The 16181-nt window shown below is 42.2% G+C and overlaps 1 protein-coding gene across 1 annotated transcript in view; it reads right to left on the bottom strand.

Moving 5' to 3' along the window:
* CTNNAL1 (catenin alpha like 1) overlaps positions 1–15785 on the bottom strand; it is a 62330-nt gene extending 46545 nt beyond the window's left edge. Inside the window, exon 1 of the mRNA XM_068147483.1 lies at positions 15575–15785. Coding sequence (XP_068003584.1) covers positions 15575–15700 — 126 coding nt within the window. The 5' untranslated portion in view covers positions 15701–15785. The remainder of the gene's footprint in view (positions 1–15574) is intronic.
* Positions 15786–16181: the final 396 nt, after the last annotated feature.

The raw sequence follows: 16181 nt of genomic DNA, 5'->3' as shown, positions 1-16181 counted from the left end.
CAAGAAGGCTGAGGAGGGACTTCTCAGGATATCAGGTAGTGATAGGACTAGGGGGAATGGAATGAAGCTGGAGGTGGGGAGATTCAGGCTGGACGTGAGGAGGAAGCTCTTCACCATGAGAGTGGTGAAACCCTGGAATGGGTTGTCCAGGGAGGTGGTTGGGGCACCGTCCCTGGAGGTGACCAGGCTGGATGAGGCTCTGGCCAGCCTGATCCAGTGTGGGGTGTCCCTGCCCATGGCAGGGGAGGTTGGAACTAGATGATCCTTGTGGTCCCTTCCAACCCTGACTGATACTATGATACTACTATGTTCAAGTTTGTGCTCATTACTGTCCTGTCAATGAAAACAGACTGGCCCCATCCTTCTGATACCCACCCTTTAAGTATTTATAAGCATTGGTAAGATCCCCAAAGATTCTAGAGGAAGAATGACAAGTCCCAAAACATACAATTACCATCACTTCCATGGAAATTCAGATTAATACCAAATGGGTATTAAAACCAGTTGCACTATGCAGCTCTCCTGAATTCTTGTGTTGTAGATCCTTCAGGTATATCAAACTATCAAATACATGGCTGTAGCTATCTAACAATCCCAGCTGGTGAATGCTTGACTAATCATGGCCAGCAAGCCTACAGAGAGCACTAGACCAAACACTGAAGAAAAATATGACAGAGGGTCACAACTTTGTTTCCTCAACAGAGTTTTAAGTAAACAACCCAATGCTATGCAAACAAAAGTTACAGCTTCTCCAAAGTATATATAAAATACCACTGCCCTAAAACAAATTAAATACTGTTTGGATGCACATCCTGGCTGCAAGAGTTGTGGTTGAGGCTCTGTCCCTGGAGACATTCAAGATCAGACTTGATGTGGCCCTGGGCAGCCTGATCTAGTTGGAGGCATCCCTACTCACAGCAGGAGGGGCTGGACAAGATGACCCTAGAGGGTCCCTTCCAACACAATGCACTCTGTGAATCTGTAAGGAAAAAGGGCCGTCTTTGGTTCTAGAAACATTTAAGATGCTTAATGTCAAAGGCATAAGGAAAGCGTGCCAGCTATAGATGGGCTTCTCATAACCTGCCACCTGCAGAAAACACTGCCGCCCCAACAAGGGGAAGGTATAGTTCTGAGAAGTATCTTTCTCTTTCCTTCAGGAAGTATTAAGAATAACAGGTATAACAGTCAGGTTTATCCTCCATCTAAAATACCAGTTCAGACTACAGTTAAACAAATAAAATCCTTAAGTACAATTGGGATGGTTGTTGAGAAGAGGTATACAATACTACTTGCTTCAGGGCACATTCATAAAGTAATGAGCATCAAAAGGCTAATAAGGTACATGTCTAAAACAAAGACTAAGCCAAGTTTTTGCTCCTGACTTTTAAACACCACAAGAAACCTTGAGGATCTTTCTCCTCAACATCCACCTTTCTCCAAAAATACCCAAAGAGCTTATAAAAAACTGAATCAGTGAAAACATGCAGCATTCCCAAATATTTAAGGTTAAAAAGACTTGCTTTTCCCCTGCAACCCATCCAGCTGCAAACAGACCAGAACTATTACTGATTCCAAGAACATTATTTAAGCTCTCCTTTAACACCTCCCAAATATTTAATCTGTTGTATTCTGGCCGTGTCTCACCCAGTGTCTAACACTTGTGGTGTTTGGACAGGAGTTAACAGCTGAAAAGATTACCTGCAAGTCTCTTTGATCAGGAGTGATAGGTTATGTGTTGTTTACTTCAGGATTTACTGATCAGGACCTGGAAAGGAAACAGTCCTTCTGATGGTACTCATGCTCTGACGCAAGCTCTTACTGTCTTCATGGAATGCTCTTCTGAGATTTGAGGAAATCTGTTTAAGGAGTGTGCAGTCTCCAGACACTACCAGTCACAATCTTTCATCACTTATTATGAGCAACCTCAGAAAAATAGCCTTTTCCCAAACACTTTATTGAAACCAACATATATGGCCATAATGCATCAAGGTGTACTTAGTAATTAAGGAAACTAGCTCAGTTGTGGCAGTTTTCTAGCAGTGTTTTCCAGAACTCTGGAGGGCCGTCACATACTGACATTTAAGTTTTTATGTGCTTCATGCACAGGAAGTATCATGACAGCATGCTTAGCTAAAAATAATCTAATGTGTATTTATTATCAGTGTAATTAAGTCTAGCATGACAGAATTGAATGATACTTAAGAGACTGGGTTTCAGAAGTATTTATAGGCAACTATAAATAAAACCAGAGGAAATACAGGTATTTCACAGCCACTGCTAGGAGAGGTAAACTGAGAAGTCATGTTGGAAGATACTCTATCCACGTCCCCTCCTGAGTAAGTACATACATTGTACACAGAATGACTCTGAACAGTAGCATTTGTTTCCCGCCTCACACTAACCAGTTTTCCTGCTAGGGCAAAAAAAGTATCCAAAACGTTTTCTCTATGCAATGGGGATTACCATCCTCAGAGTAACAGGTCCTCTTCTATTTTGTGTATTTTCTGCTTTTTACCCTTCACTAATTTCTAAATGGTAGAAAATTCCTTCATGTGCAAAAAAAGAAAGAAAAAAATAACACCAGGAGTGGAAAGCATTTGCTAAGAAAATGTAATAGCACTGTATACCAAAGGAAGAAACTATAAACCTCTATAGTAGAAATGTGCTGTAAAGTATTTGATAGGACATACAAAAAACTTGGTGAAAGGTTTTTCTCACACTGTTCAGACTTTCATTAGCTCATCCTGAGCTTGGGGGCTAGGGGGAATGTCTAATACTGCATTTGAGGTACTGTCTCTCATTAGGTCTCGTGTACTACTTCAGGACAGACCGGTCTTCAGACTCATTTAGCTAGACAGCAGCACACATTGCTCCAACATCCATATCAGCTACAGGATACATCCACAAGTGTGGGAGAGCACAGAAGCAGCAGCTGGCATTCGACATCCAGTCCATAAGGGCTACAAGCAGAAATGTCACACAGACTTCTCATCACAAAAGGCAAGCCTCAGGAGATTTGAGAAGCAAACAAGGACTACCTGCTTACCTGTACTAGAACTCAAGTCTGTTAAGATTAGTGCTCTTCCAGGTACTAATGGAACTCTTATTTTCTACAACTTCAAGAACTAAAATATTTTTTCTAAGTCTGCCTAATGTGCAATTCTTTTAGAGTTGGGAAAGTCCTATCTTACTACTCAGTTTTCATTCTGCAGAAAAATCCCACAAATAGATTTTGGAGAAACTCAACTTTGAAAGTTTTTCAAAGGCTGGAAATGATTAACCAAAACGAAATGCAGCTGCATTAACTACTAATGTGCCAGTTCATTTTAAGAACTCAAAATTGCACTTTGAGACAAGTCACTGCTTTATGGACACTTGAACCAGAACAGTTTCTTCCAAGTATTAGTCAAAAGGGGCAAACAACCCCTTCTTTCAGAAGTCACACAGACCTCAACACATCATTCAGGACTTTGAGTCACCACTTCTGTAGAAGAACAGCTTACAAGAAGTGGTATGAACCTGCTACCCACTGTTTACATGTTTTCCTCATACTGCCTATGCACTAGTGACTAGAAGGGCAGTACAAATACACTGTGTGTTCCAAGACTAACAAGTTGTTACACTTGTGGTACTGAGAGTGTTGGAGTTGTATCTTTACCTGATGGCTTTTTAAAAGCATCTTCTTACTGCTTTTGTACACATCTTTCATAAAAGCCTTCAGGGAAGCATGTGAAATAAACTACTTTAACAACCTGTAAGTTGGTTCACTTATCCATGGGCAAATGCTAACATGCTTAGGGGAGCCTCAGGCAATCTTTCACATGTAGTGTCTAACAAGCTGATAAGCCACCTCTGAAAAGGAAGTAGGAAAAATCCAGGACCTGCAGTGACAAGTAGAAGCTGACAAGCAACACATGAACAGCCCTATCACATCAGATCACAGGTATAACAAACCTAGTATAATCTTAACTCCAGTAATACCCAAACATGGGTGCCCAGGAAAGAGCGTGAAAATAAAGCCAGCAAATAAAACTCAAGCTGTGTTGCAGCTGGAACCAGATTTTTGGTTAAGTGTAAATCATACATTTCACTTTAAAACATCTTAACATTTAATTGTTCACTTCTTACAAGTAATATATATATTTTCAACAGCTAGAAAATTGTTGAGAAGGAGTGAGAGCAGTCCTCTTCACCTCCTTCAGATCTAGGCTTCAGAACCTACTCTTTGTAAAGTTTGCCTGGAAAGACAAGAGTACACAACTTGAAATTCAAATACACACCTCAGATTATTAGTACCACTGCTATGTACACATTCTTGGAATGGTTAAGAGATCAAAAGAAAGGCTTCACCTCACATCAAAACTGTGCTATAGTAGTGAATACCCTTTCTTTGCACTGAATGCATTCCTAGAAAACCAAGGGCCTTTTAAATTTCAAGGTCCAAACCAAACACTGTCGAGAAAATAATCATCCGAAATGTGATACAGATGAACTTACTCACTTGAGATGTAGTACTCTGAAGACACCAATTTATTTCCTTATTTTGAATTTGGGGATTTGTAGGTTTGTTTTTTTTTTAAGTAATGAAAAGTCAGAAACTTTTTTTTTTTTTTTTTCAGTGAAATTAAATTACTTTTTATTTCCCCCCTCCCTAGTTGTTGTGATGAGGAACTCTGGAGAAAAACAAAAAAGGAATACACACAGCTGACTAGTACTTGCAACCCGTGGATTCTTAGATAATATGCAGGTTTGAATTACTTAAATAATGTTGCTAAAGCAGAGGAGTAACAGGCTTGTTTTTCAAGGTTCACTTTTCACAGACTCCTTCAACAGATTCCCTCCTTCACAGCAGGGATCATCAGTGATTTGCAGATTTTTAACAAAACCCCACATGATAACTGACCTGTGCCTCGCCCCTCCTCCCTTTTTTCCACACATGGAAGAGCAGGAGAGAAACATCACTGGAAAATGCTCAGTAAGGCTTAACTCCTGATCAAAGCTACCTTGCTTATTCTTATTGTCACATGCCTTACAAGTCACAGGACTGCCCCACTTCCCCCCAAAAAAGAGTCTTCAGAATTTGTATAGAAATGAGTGATGATGATGAAGGTCTCCATTTTCAGACAATTCGACTTCCAGATTCCTTTTGTTTTTTTAAAAGATGCATGGAAGCTTGCAGATTGAAATCTGAACCTCAGGGTGCATAGATAGCACTGGGGGATTAGAAGGGACCCTCAAAGGTCATTTTGTTCAAACCCCCTGGAGTCAGCAGGGACATGGGTTGACAAAAAACAATTTTTCAAATTGGAAGCCCAGTTTAACCTTTTCTGATTATGTGATGTACATCAACAAGTGTACTGAACATCAGAAAATACACATTTACCTATCACAAGATCCATTTTTTAAAAAGAGGCCATTGCTGTGCTTTTCACTGTGAATTGGTCTTCTAACTCAACCACTGTTGAAGTTGTTTTTTTTTAAATACACAAATACCTCACTAGGAAGTGACCATAAGATAACAGATCAAATAACTGGTTAAAAGTATAGAAGCCATTATATTTTCCTGCCTTCCTGCTGCTCAACAGTTCAGTATCTTCTTAATGGGTAGATTTCATAAACAAATCTATTGCCTTTTTTCATTCTGCACCCAGAAAACCTGGGCAGGAGCAAGTCTAAGTAAATAAAAGTAAGTCAGAAGGAAGTTCATTGTTTAAAGTGTACGTTCAGATGTGGTCAGAACAGATGCAGACATGTTTTCAGCACCAGAGACATGCAGGTCTCAGAAATAACTCAATTTATTAACAAGATCTGGTAACCTCAAGATGAGAGACTCAATGGCAAATGATTATTGTGGCTTTCCTCCCTCACTTGCCTTTGTTAATGTACCCAGTCTTCTACTGCTTGTGCAAACAATTCCTGAGCCTGCTTGGAGTTGCTTAGTAAAGAAAAAAACCCAACAGAACAACCAAAAAACCCCCATAAAACCCAACCAACCAAAAAACCCCAAGCCACTGTTGTGGAACTAAAAATTCAAATATTGTAATAAAGGATGTAACAGGGGGAAAACAGTGATACTATCTGAAACCGAGATTCTTTCTATTCAAATCAGGACTGGCTCCTGAAGATGCAGAAAAAGTTGCTTTAGTCCCATGAACAGGCAGCTTTGCTAGCACGAATATCAGCCATTCAATCTGTCCTGCTCTGCATGCTGCTAACAGGAGGGTTCCTCCAACCTTTTCTAAAGAAAGCTTCCTTAGCAGCATCTTGACATACCACTTCAATTCAGAGCAACATCTGGTATTTCATCTTGAAAAGCACATATTTGCCCTAGGGATTAATGGAGAAGTACAGTGCGCTCTGGAAAAGGCTATGCAAATCCGACTACTATCCACCTACAGAAGTGTAAACCAAAACAAGAACTTCATATAATTCAGTAACCTTTATCTTATTTATGCTAAAGAGGCTGTATCTCCCTCTGATTGCCTCCTTGAAAAGCTCAAGGGCAACAAAAAGTCATTCATGTGGAGAAAGCTAAGAATATTTAAATGTAACTGTGAGCTACAATGAAAAAATTAATTAAAAGGGAATATTCTAATACATTTGCCTAACTCCTACAAGTTAAGCACTCGCAACTTTGGATAATACTTCCCTTCTATAAAATTTTGACACCTGTGGATAAGTTAAAAGCAAAAACAACACTCTCCCCCCCCCCCCCCCAACCCAACCAAAAAACAAACTCAAACCAAACCAACCACAAAACAAACAAAAACAACAAAGACCCCCAAAACAACACCCAACCCCCTCTCCCCCATTTAGGAAGTGTTACTACAACAGCCTAATTTTATTTTATTGGTATTTGAAAAGTACCTGATTTGTGTTGCTATATTAATCCTGCTAAATAAATAAATGAATAAATCAGTACAAAATCAGTTTCTCTAAGACAGCAGTAGCTGCATGGTTTTTTTATTCTTCCATCTGCAGCTAAATGAACCTTAGGATTTGCTCATACATGCTTTTTGCAACTTGTGTTTAGGAGTTATCAGTTGAGAATTCATTTTTTTTTTGTATACAAACAAGAACTCATCCCATTCAGTATCTAGAGTAGATTAATAACTACAAATTGGCACTAAGAGTCTGTATCACTATTCATTTACCCCACCAGCTTTAAACAAGGCTAGTAATGAAATGCAAAACAATGCCATGAGTAAAAACCATCACTGAAGGCTCCAGCAAGGGTTATGCTTTGTCAATGAATTAATAAACATAAAATAAACCCATGCATAAAGCCATAGACTCATAGTACCACACAGCAGCTTTAATAAACTATAAATTAAAGTTGTTTGCAATCATTAATTCATAATTCATACTTGAGGGATTTCCCTACCCAATCTGTCTAAAAACATCTGTTAACACTGCTGAATAGCAAGGAAACTGCTCTAATTCTTTTGTGCAGGATCGTTGTGAGGCAGTTTTGATTTAACAGTCATTCTGCAGGAGAACTACAAAAATGTGTTTAATCTATAGACCTCACAAATTTGAAAGATATGATTCCACTGAAAAAGTGAAATTGATTTTAAGCTATGTCAGTGAGAAGCATCTCACTACAGCTACTTGAAATAATAACAAGCAAATGAAAAAATAGCCACCTGAAAACACAGTTCTTTCACGGAGATACTCATGTGCTCATGTGATAAAATGTTCAAGTGTAGTTTCTTGGGACATCCTTCTTGCCCTTTTTGAAGACTGGATTGACACTGGCTTTCCTCCAATACATAAGCACCCCTCCTCTTCTCCATGACCTTTTAAAAGATGATGGATAAAGGCTTGGCAATAACATCTGCCAGTTCCCTCAGCTGTTGTGGGTGCATTGCATCAGGGCTCATGGATTTGAGGATGTCCAACTTGACTAAGTGATCTCTGACACAATTTTCCTTGACAAAGAAAATGTCTTACTGTTTTACCTCCAGGGACTGAAATTGGCCTTGGAAGTGAAAGCTGAAGTAAAGAAGGCATTCAGCAACTCCACCTCCTCTGTATCCTCCATTTCCAGGGCACCCACCTCATTCAACAGTGGGCCCACATTTTCCCCAGTCTTCCTCTTGCTGCTGCTGTACTTGATGAAGCCCTTCTTGTTGCATGCCTATGTGTTACTTAACATGTTTTTCCAACTTTGTTGTTACAGGAGATCCTGTCAGAGGTTTTGGAAGTGACTTGACCTACGTAGTCCAAAGTAACTACAAAAAGCTGTTTCTGAATTTCTTTATTGTGAGTCTTATATTCTGAATCAGTTAACAGTGGTAATATGCCTTGAGGTGGATAAAACAAATCTGTTCTTCACTATGATACTGAGTCCTTGCTTCCTCCAAAGCTAGCTAAAATTCCCATTTCAGTAAATATTATATAGTTATATAACATTATACAATGTCCTGCCAGTATTCTCTTTTTCCAGATCTTTCTGGAGTTGCATATTAGAGCCCAAGGGTGAGCTGACCAATATTTTGTGTGAAAAGCTCACTGATGAATTTTCAGACTTTAGAACAGCCATACTGGATCAAGCTAGAGTTCTCTATATATAATCAGTGGCATTTTCTCTATTGGGTTTTTTTTTTTTTAATCAATTACCAGTGGCATCTCCCAGGGACTAATAGAGGGACCAATATTATTTAATGTCTTTATTAATGATCTGAACGTTGGGGTGATGGGTCAGCATGTTCAACAAGCATGTGAACTCCCCTACAGAGAGTTATGTGGTACAGAAAGTAACAGAATGTAAATGAATTACCACTGGATGCAAAAGGGGAAATAATGATAAAGTCTAAATAACCCCATTGGTCTGACTACCAACATAGGGTTTGTTTGGTAAACTAACTGTCTCTCTTTCTGGCTTCTTCATTCTAGCAGATACTAGGTCTGGCTTCTGCTGGCTTTGGCTGTGTTCTTGTTGTGATTAAGTAGTAACAGCAACTCTCCACTTTCTCTTGTCCCATGTATGAGGGAAGAAGGGGGAGGAAGCTGTTGGTAACCCCTTGGTTTTGTTCAGGGGAGGTCTTGTGTTGTTTATAAATTGTAAATACACGTAATTACTGTATATTTTGTACATATTAATTGCATTTCATATTTTAGACTGTAGTTTTGCTTGTAAATAGAGCTGCATTTGCTTTCAGCTGAGCTGGGCTGGCAATGTGTATCACCACAAGTGATGTCTGATATGGTGGAGAACAGGGCTGCTGGATAGGTGAACAGGGTGGAATGGTGATCTGACAGGAAGTTGGTGAAGTCCAACAAAGGCAACATACCAAGTCCTGCATCTGGTCCATGATAACACCACACAACCGTGCAGGCTGAGATAACTCTCTACAGATAATCTTTGCAGAGTAGACATGGAGTTCAGTACACTACTGCTTATGACAGTTGTCTTTGAATTTTGTAGACTAGAGGTATCTTTGAGGAAGCTGTTTTGTGGTCTAGGTTGTTCTTGTTATACAGAACAGCAACAGAACTCTGAACAGCACCTTGAATTTAGTTCCTCAATGTACTTGCAGCTGTGGGCCTTACTATGTATCCTTTCTGAAAGACATTTCCTCTGGATGTAGCGAAGGAGCCTCACAAGGCTTACTTTGAGAATGGTGTGTATGTGTGGGGTCTACACCAGCCAAAACATATGTAAGAGGTCTGTATGTGGTAAGTGACACATAGGTACGATACCTTCAATAAGCATTATTTTCTCATACACTTAAGAGCTGCAAAATTCATAATCTTGGGAATTAGCCAGTCATGGGTTTGTTTTTACATTTTTTTGCTAACAGCTTTAAGGCAGAGAGTCCTATATTAAGAGCACTGTTAAATTTGGTGGATGTGGGGAAGGCTGTGGATGTAGTCTATTTGGACTTCAGTAAGGCCTTTGACACAATCCCCCACAGCAAACTCCTGGCCAAGCTGTCAGCCAGTGGCTTGGACAGCAGCACTCTGAGCTGGGTTAGGAAGTGGCTGGAGGGCCGAGCCCAGAGAGTGGTGGTGAATGATGCCACATCCAGCTGGCAGCCAGTCACTAGTGATGTCCCCCAGGGATCAGTGTTGGGCCCAATCTTGTTCAATATCTTTATTGATGATCTGGATGAGGGGATTGAGTCCATCACCAGTAAGTAGGTGGCAGGTGTTGATCCGTTAGAGGGTGTGGTGGTTTGAGCCTTAACTGGGACTTAAGAGCTCAGATGGGGGCAAGGCTGAGAATCCCTTCTCCGCTCCCCCCTCTTCTCTCACAATAGAGAGGAAAAAGAAAGGGAAGGTGCAAATCCACCAAGAAATAATTTGGAGTTGGCTTGGAAGTAGAGAGGTAAAGAATTTTCTTTAAACAATATATATGTAACAGTAACAGGTAGGGTTCACAAGGGTAAGGAACAAGGACGGATGGGAGAAAAATAAGAATATAAAACCAACAAGTCCAAGTGCTGGGTGCTGCACTTCTGTCACAACAACCCCATGCAGTGCTACAGGCTGGGGTCAGAGTGGCTGGAGAGCAGACAGGCAGAAAGGGACCGGGGGTACTGGCTGACAGCCGACACAAGCCAGCAGTGTGCCCAGGTGGCAAAGAAGGCCAATGGCATCCGGGCCTGCATCAGAAATGACAGTGACAGAACAAGACTACACAGTCTCAAGCTCCACCAGGGGAAGTTCAGGCTCAAGGTGAGGAGAAAGTTCTTCACAGAAAGGGTAATTGGCCATTGGAATGTGCTGCCCAGGGAGGTGGTGGAGTCACCATCCCTGGAGGTGTTCAACAAAGAACTGGACATGGCACTTGAAGCCATGGTTTAGTTAATCATAAGATGTTGGGTGATAGGTTGAACTTGATGATCTTTGAGGTCTTTTCCAACCTTACTGATTCTGTGATTTCTAACTTGATATAACTTTTTATTATTGAAAGCATACAAAAGCTGTGAGGGGAAACAAAACCACCAAAACCCACTACATTTTCCCTATCTGGTTTTCCTCCACAGCATGCACCAATCTTGGTATAAAGGCTGGTGTTTGCATGTCTTTAGTCACGTTATATTGCAATACGGTCTCATTACATACATACATACAGAACTAGCTGTGAATCAAATGCATGTTTGCTTTCTGTATCAGCTAAAAGGAAGTGTTTCTTGTACTTTTTTGACAATATTAATAAAATTGTGGAATATCTGTAGTTGCATTCCCTTCCTGAACTTCAGCATTGAGTCCAAGCTCTCATCCACTGAGAGTTTTGTTCCAGCAAGCCCCTTGGCTGTCTTGTTCCACTAGTTGTTTTTTGGTACCTCTAGCTTTTTCCCACCTATAAGGTGCTAAAGGATACTTATATTGTTGGCTGCTCTTGCTCCAGTATGGTGCCAGGGCTTGCACTTTGCTCATTATGGCTCTTTTGAAGGATGGGGAAATTCCTTTCTATAGAGAGTATGGTAATCCTTATTTATCTTAAGCTTCTTGTTTTCTTGAATGCATCTGAGGAAAAGAAATCTGAGTACACTTCTAAAACCTTTCTTGGGTACTAGCTTTTATCCTTCAGGTCTTTAAAAATTCAGGAAACTTAAAAGCCTTGAGAAGCTGCTTTTTTTTTTTCCCCTCAGTATTTTCTTTGTTGTGAATTAATTTGGTTATTTGCTTTAGACTTGAGACTTGGCACTACTGTTGAGTGATTAAGATTACGAATTAAAGGATGGAGGCTTGTATTGTAACTCGTACTGAGTGAAGCAAGCCTCCTGCTAGACTCTTCTTAGTTTACATCCTGTACTGCAGAGAAACCGTGCCACAGGCTCAGTGTCATACGCATTAACTGCTGTCGAGTCTAGAGGCATATGGTGTGCTGCCTGCGTATGGAGTTGCACCTCAGCAATTTCAGTTAGTCACTAACTCACTGACTCTTCTCCCTCTCCATAGGCACTGTGGGTTAAGTTGTGAGCTTGCGGTTTGTGCTCTGAGTATAAAGAAGAATGGGGCCAGGCTCTTTTCAGTGCTGTCCAGAGACAGGACCAGGGGCAACTGGCACAAACTGAAACACAAAGTTCCACCTAAACAGATGCAAAAACTTCTCTTTACTTTTAGGGTGACAGAGCACAGGAACAGCCTGCCCAAAGAGGCTGTGAAGTCTCCTTCTCTGGAGATATTAAAAGCCTACCCAGATACAGTCCTGTGGAACCTGCTCTAAGTGAATCTGCTAAAGCAGAAGGGTTGCACTAGGTGATCTCACAAGATTTTTCCAACCTCTACCATTCTGTGATTCTCCAGAGTGCCTATGACAAAATCGGCTTTCTGAAGCTTGAGCAGCTAGCTGTAATCACACAGGAGGATAGGTCACCTTCAGCTATGAAAGTTGACTTTGTTCTTTCAGGAACATACACAGACAGAGCTCAAAGTTGCCTCTCAGCAAACTTTTCCCAAATACTTGACTGTGAAGGTTGACAAAAAGCTATTTTACACTTTCTCAGAATGCTTCATTAGAATAGATACAAGCAGACAGACTCCTACAGCTGTGAAGATACCCAACTACTGCTAGACTACCTAGCAGGTATTTAATGGCATCTAAGGGAGTCACTGGTGGAACTACATCCCGGAAAGTGCTTTTCCCCGTCTTTGCCTTTCCTCAACTGTTTAAAAGACTTGTTATTAAATGAGTCAGCACTGACCAATTTAAACACCCTTCCTGACTTATGCTGCCAAAAAACTTTCCATAAAAAAAAAAAAAATAATCAAATCCAACATAATTGGACTGGAAATTGACAGCACTGAAAGAGATTTCAAAGAAGGCTGTGGAACATTAAACCAAAGACATATCCAAAAGAAGAGAATTCTACTTGTTCTAAAAGAAAATCGGGGGGGAGGTTGACCTCAAAAGCTAAGTTTATCTTCTAAATTGCTTGCCACAAGCTTTGCACAGTACTGCAAAATAGTTCTCTTCCAGTATAAATATGTAGATAGAGAAAACAGAATTGTTAGTAAATATGCTGAAATCTACTGTCTCCTTTTGTCATTTGTGATACTGTTAGAGAATGGTCACACACATCAGTGTCTGAACAGATCTAGAGAAACTGAAGACTTAGTTTAACTCTGTAAATAGTTTAAAAAAAGAAAAATCCAGAAATTACTCTAAGGGTAATTTCTCTTGCTGGGTAAACAGAAATCTTGTATCACTGGCCACATCTGATACTATATAGTCCATAAGAACAATTAAGCCATAAAGTCTAATTTTAAAAAAAACAACCAAAAACACAACAACAAAACCCATGACATTTGCTGAGTAAGAGTGAACAGCCCAACACAAGTACCATATCACACATCAATTAGGATAATGTACTACACAGTACCTGAATTTAAATGAGAATCAATGCAGCTAGGTTTTTTTTTATATAAAGAAAACAGATTTAGCTGCACAAGAGAGACTGAAAGTGAGTTTGTAACAGGGCACCTTTTGTTTGTTCTTTGCTTAGAATACGAAGTGAAAAGCAGTAGCAACATTCTGACTTGTTCTTTCTTCAGCAGTATAGAAGTGTCACAGTTTCTCAGCTTTTATCAAAGGGGAAACCGTAAAGCTAACTTCACAGCAAGAAAAAAAAAACAAATTATCTCTTTGCAAGTTTATTTCATACAAGAAGAAAAACAAAGTCCTGAGCATTACTGTTGATACATAGCAGAATACAAAAACTCAGAGATTAAGTACTCTATAAATTCTTTCTGCATAAATACCCAAACAAAGCCACCCAGTGAGACCTCTACTGAACAATCCACATGAAACAGTACAAACAGAACTGATAAACCAGTACAGTAAGCGAGGCATTTTATCAGGCAAGTGTAGGGAGCTACTGCTGATATCGTCAGCTACTTCATCCTGAATTTGAATGGAGCTCAGCACTCACACTTCAAGGGAACAAGCTTGTCTAAAGTTTGTAGTGCTTTACTGGGAAAACCGTAAGCGTCAAGCATTCACAAATGCTCAGACACCTTCCACTGTATACAGGGGAGGCAAAAGATGCTTTGTGCTTCTGGCAGACAGTCACAGGTTTTGTGGTCAATGAGAAATTATACACAACGTATTACATGGACAACAAATCCACAGAGAAATCAGGTCACTGTTCTTAAAGACTGTTCCAGAGGAGTAAGAGTGGGCACATATTCACAGAAATCTATTAAAAGTAATAATTTAACATGCACAATTAAATTCAGCCTTTGCAATGGAAGGGGTCTGTCTGCTCTTAAGGTTCCTGAAAGTGGTCTCCATATTCTACCTCTCTCAAATGTTTCAGGAGTAGAGAATTCATTGGACTTTAATTTTACTTTGCTTCAGAACAAGTGGTTTGCTCCCTTCAATAGGTTTCTTCCAACTGACTGTGATTTTTTCAGAGAAAGACAAATAACATCGGTAAGTACAGAAACACAATTACCCATCGCAAACCCTTCCTGCAGCCCAGCTGTACAAACCCAAAGGAAGGCTTACAACAGTTTGTTTCCAGATGGGCTGTGATGGTATAAACATGACTTGACCTCAGCAGGACTTGTTGTTTTTGCATAGCTGTTACACACTGGTTAATTTTGTAGAGATAGGTTCCAACTTATCGACTTTAATGATCAGTGCTCAAAGTACAAAAATGTTGCACAGCAAACGCTATGCTGGTCTCATACACCATTTTTCAAGAAACAACAATTTTGTTGTATCAAACGCCTATTTTGCGACTAAAGCTCTGAAAAAAAAAAACCCCAACCAAAACAAAAATCAATCCAACCCACAAACGCCAAACTCGCTAGCACATAATTACTTTTCAAACCCCTTGAAAGCCTGTTTTTTTATTTAAAATCATTTAAGCACTGCGAGGGACACGTTAAGAGGTCACCAAGACACAGTTTGGCTATTATTTAACTTAAAATTCGGGCGCTACCCTCGGGTGCGGTAAAGACTCCAATCACCGGATCGCTCAGGCCGACCGCGAAAACACAAAGCTTCCCCAGCCCCCTAGAAGCCGACCACTCTTCCTCAGCGCCAAGCTGTGAGCAGGGAAGGCTGCCATGCGGAACGCCTCCGGGACGGCCGGGGAACTCGGCCGGCAGCGCAGCCTCTCCGCCGGACGACGGCTGCCAGCGCCCACCAGCCCCTCGCCCCGCCGCCGCCCCGTGGCCGCGGGCACCGCAGCGCCTTCGCGCCGCGGGCGTTATGCAACAGCACCGCGACCTTGCGGGGAACTTCGGAATCTTACACGGGGAAGGATGTGCGAGCAGCATCCACACACACATCCCAGCACTCCGGCAGCGGGATACCGGGACCTCGGGCCCGGGACGCGAAGGGAGAGGCCAAGAGGTCGGAGGCAAAGGGGAGACGAAGCACCGCGACCCGAGCTCGCAAACTTCGGCAGTGGCGGCGGCCAAGCTCCGTCCCAGGCGCGGAGAGGAGGAGGAGACCATACCGCTCCCGACCCCGGGAGGCTGCCGCTGCAGCGCTAATAACCGGCCCCTGAGGGCCGGCGGCGAGGTGGGAAACGTGTGTGTGTCTGTGTGTGTGTGTGTGTGTGTGTGTGTGTATGTGTATGTGTGTCTCCCGCGGCAGCATTTCTACCTGCGACACCAATGGCACCAGCGTCTGCTCCACGGAGCGCGTGCGGATCTCCAGCCCCGCATCCGCGCCCAGCCCCGACGAGGACGACGAAGAGACGCCGCTGCTGCTACATGGAGACGTGGCCATAGCGGGGAGATGACTGGGACACCCCCGCCACCGCCACCCGCGCTCTCTCCTCCACGACCAACTCCGCTCCCGCCGACCGCCGCTGCGCTCCACGCCGCCCCCACCTCCTCGCCGCCCAGCCGGCGGCCCCTTCGCGGCCCCTTCCACGCCCCACGGGATTTAAAGCGACAGCGCCCGTTTGCTTGCTCGCCGCCCCCTCCCTTCCCGCCTTGCCCTCTTCCAGCGCATCTCAGCCTTCTTTATACACCCCTAAGCCCCGGGGCTGGCGGAGGAGGATGATCAGAACTGGTCCCTGCCGCCACAGTTCAGTGAGAGTTTCTCCGCGCTCTCGCCCGAGACAAGCGAGGGAAGGAAGAGAGTCTCTTCCCCACAGGCACCTATGCGTGGGGGAGCCAGACAAGGCGGTTACTGAGGAACTCGGATGGCTCCCAAGGAAACAGGAGTCCTGGCCGGTAACTGGCCTCGGGCCCCAGCGGCATCG

Source organism: Melanerpes formicivorus, unplaced genomic scaffold (assembly GCF_026170545.1).
Source record: "Melanerpes formicivorus ecotype bairdi unplaced genomic scaffold, bMelFor1.0.p_v2 SCAF_15, whole genome shotgun sequence".
NCBI classification, from domain to species: Eukaryota; Metazoa; Chordata; class Aves; order Piciformes; family Picidae; genus Melanerpes; species Melanerpes formicivorus.
The sequence above is the reverse complement of the archived record's forward strand: the minus strand, read 5'-3'. Positions and strand labels throughout refer to the sequence as shown.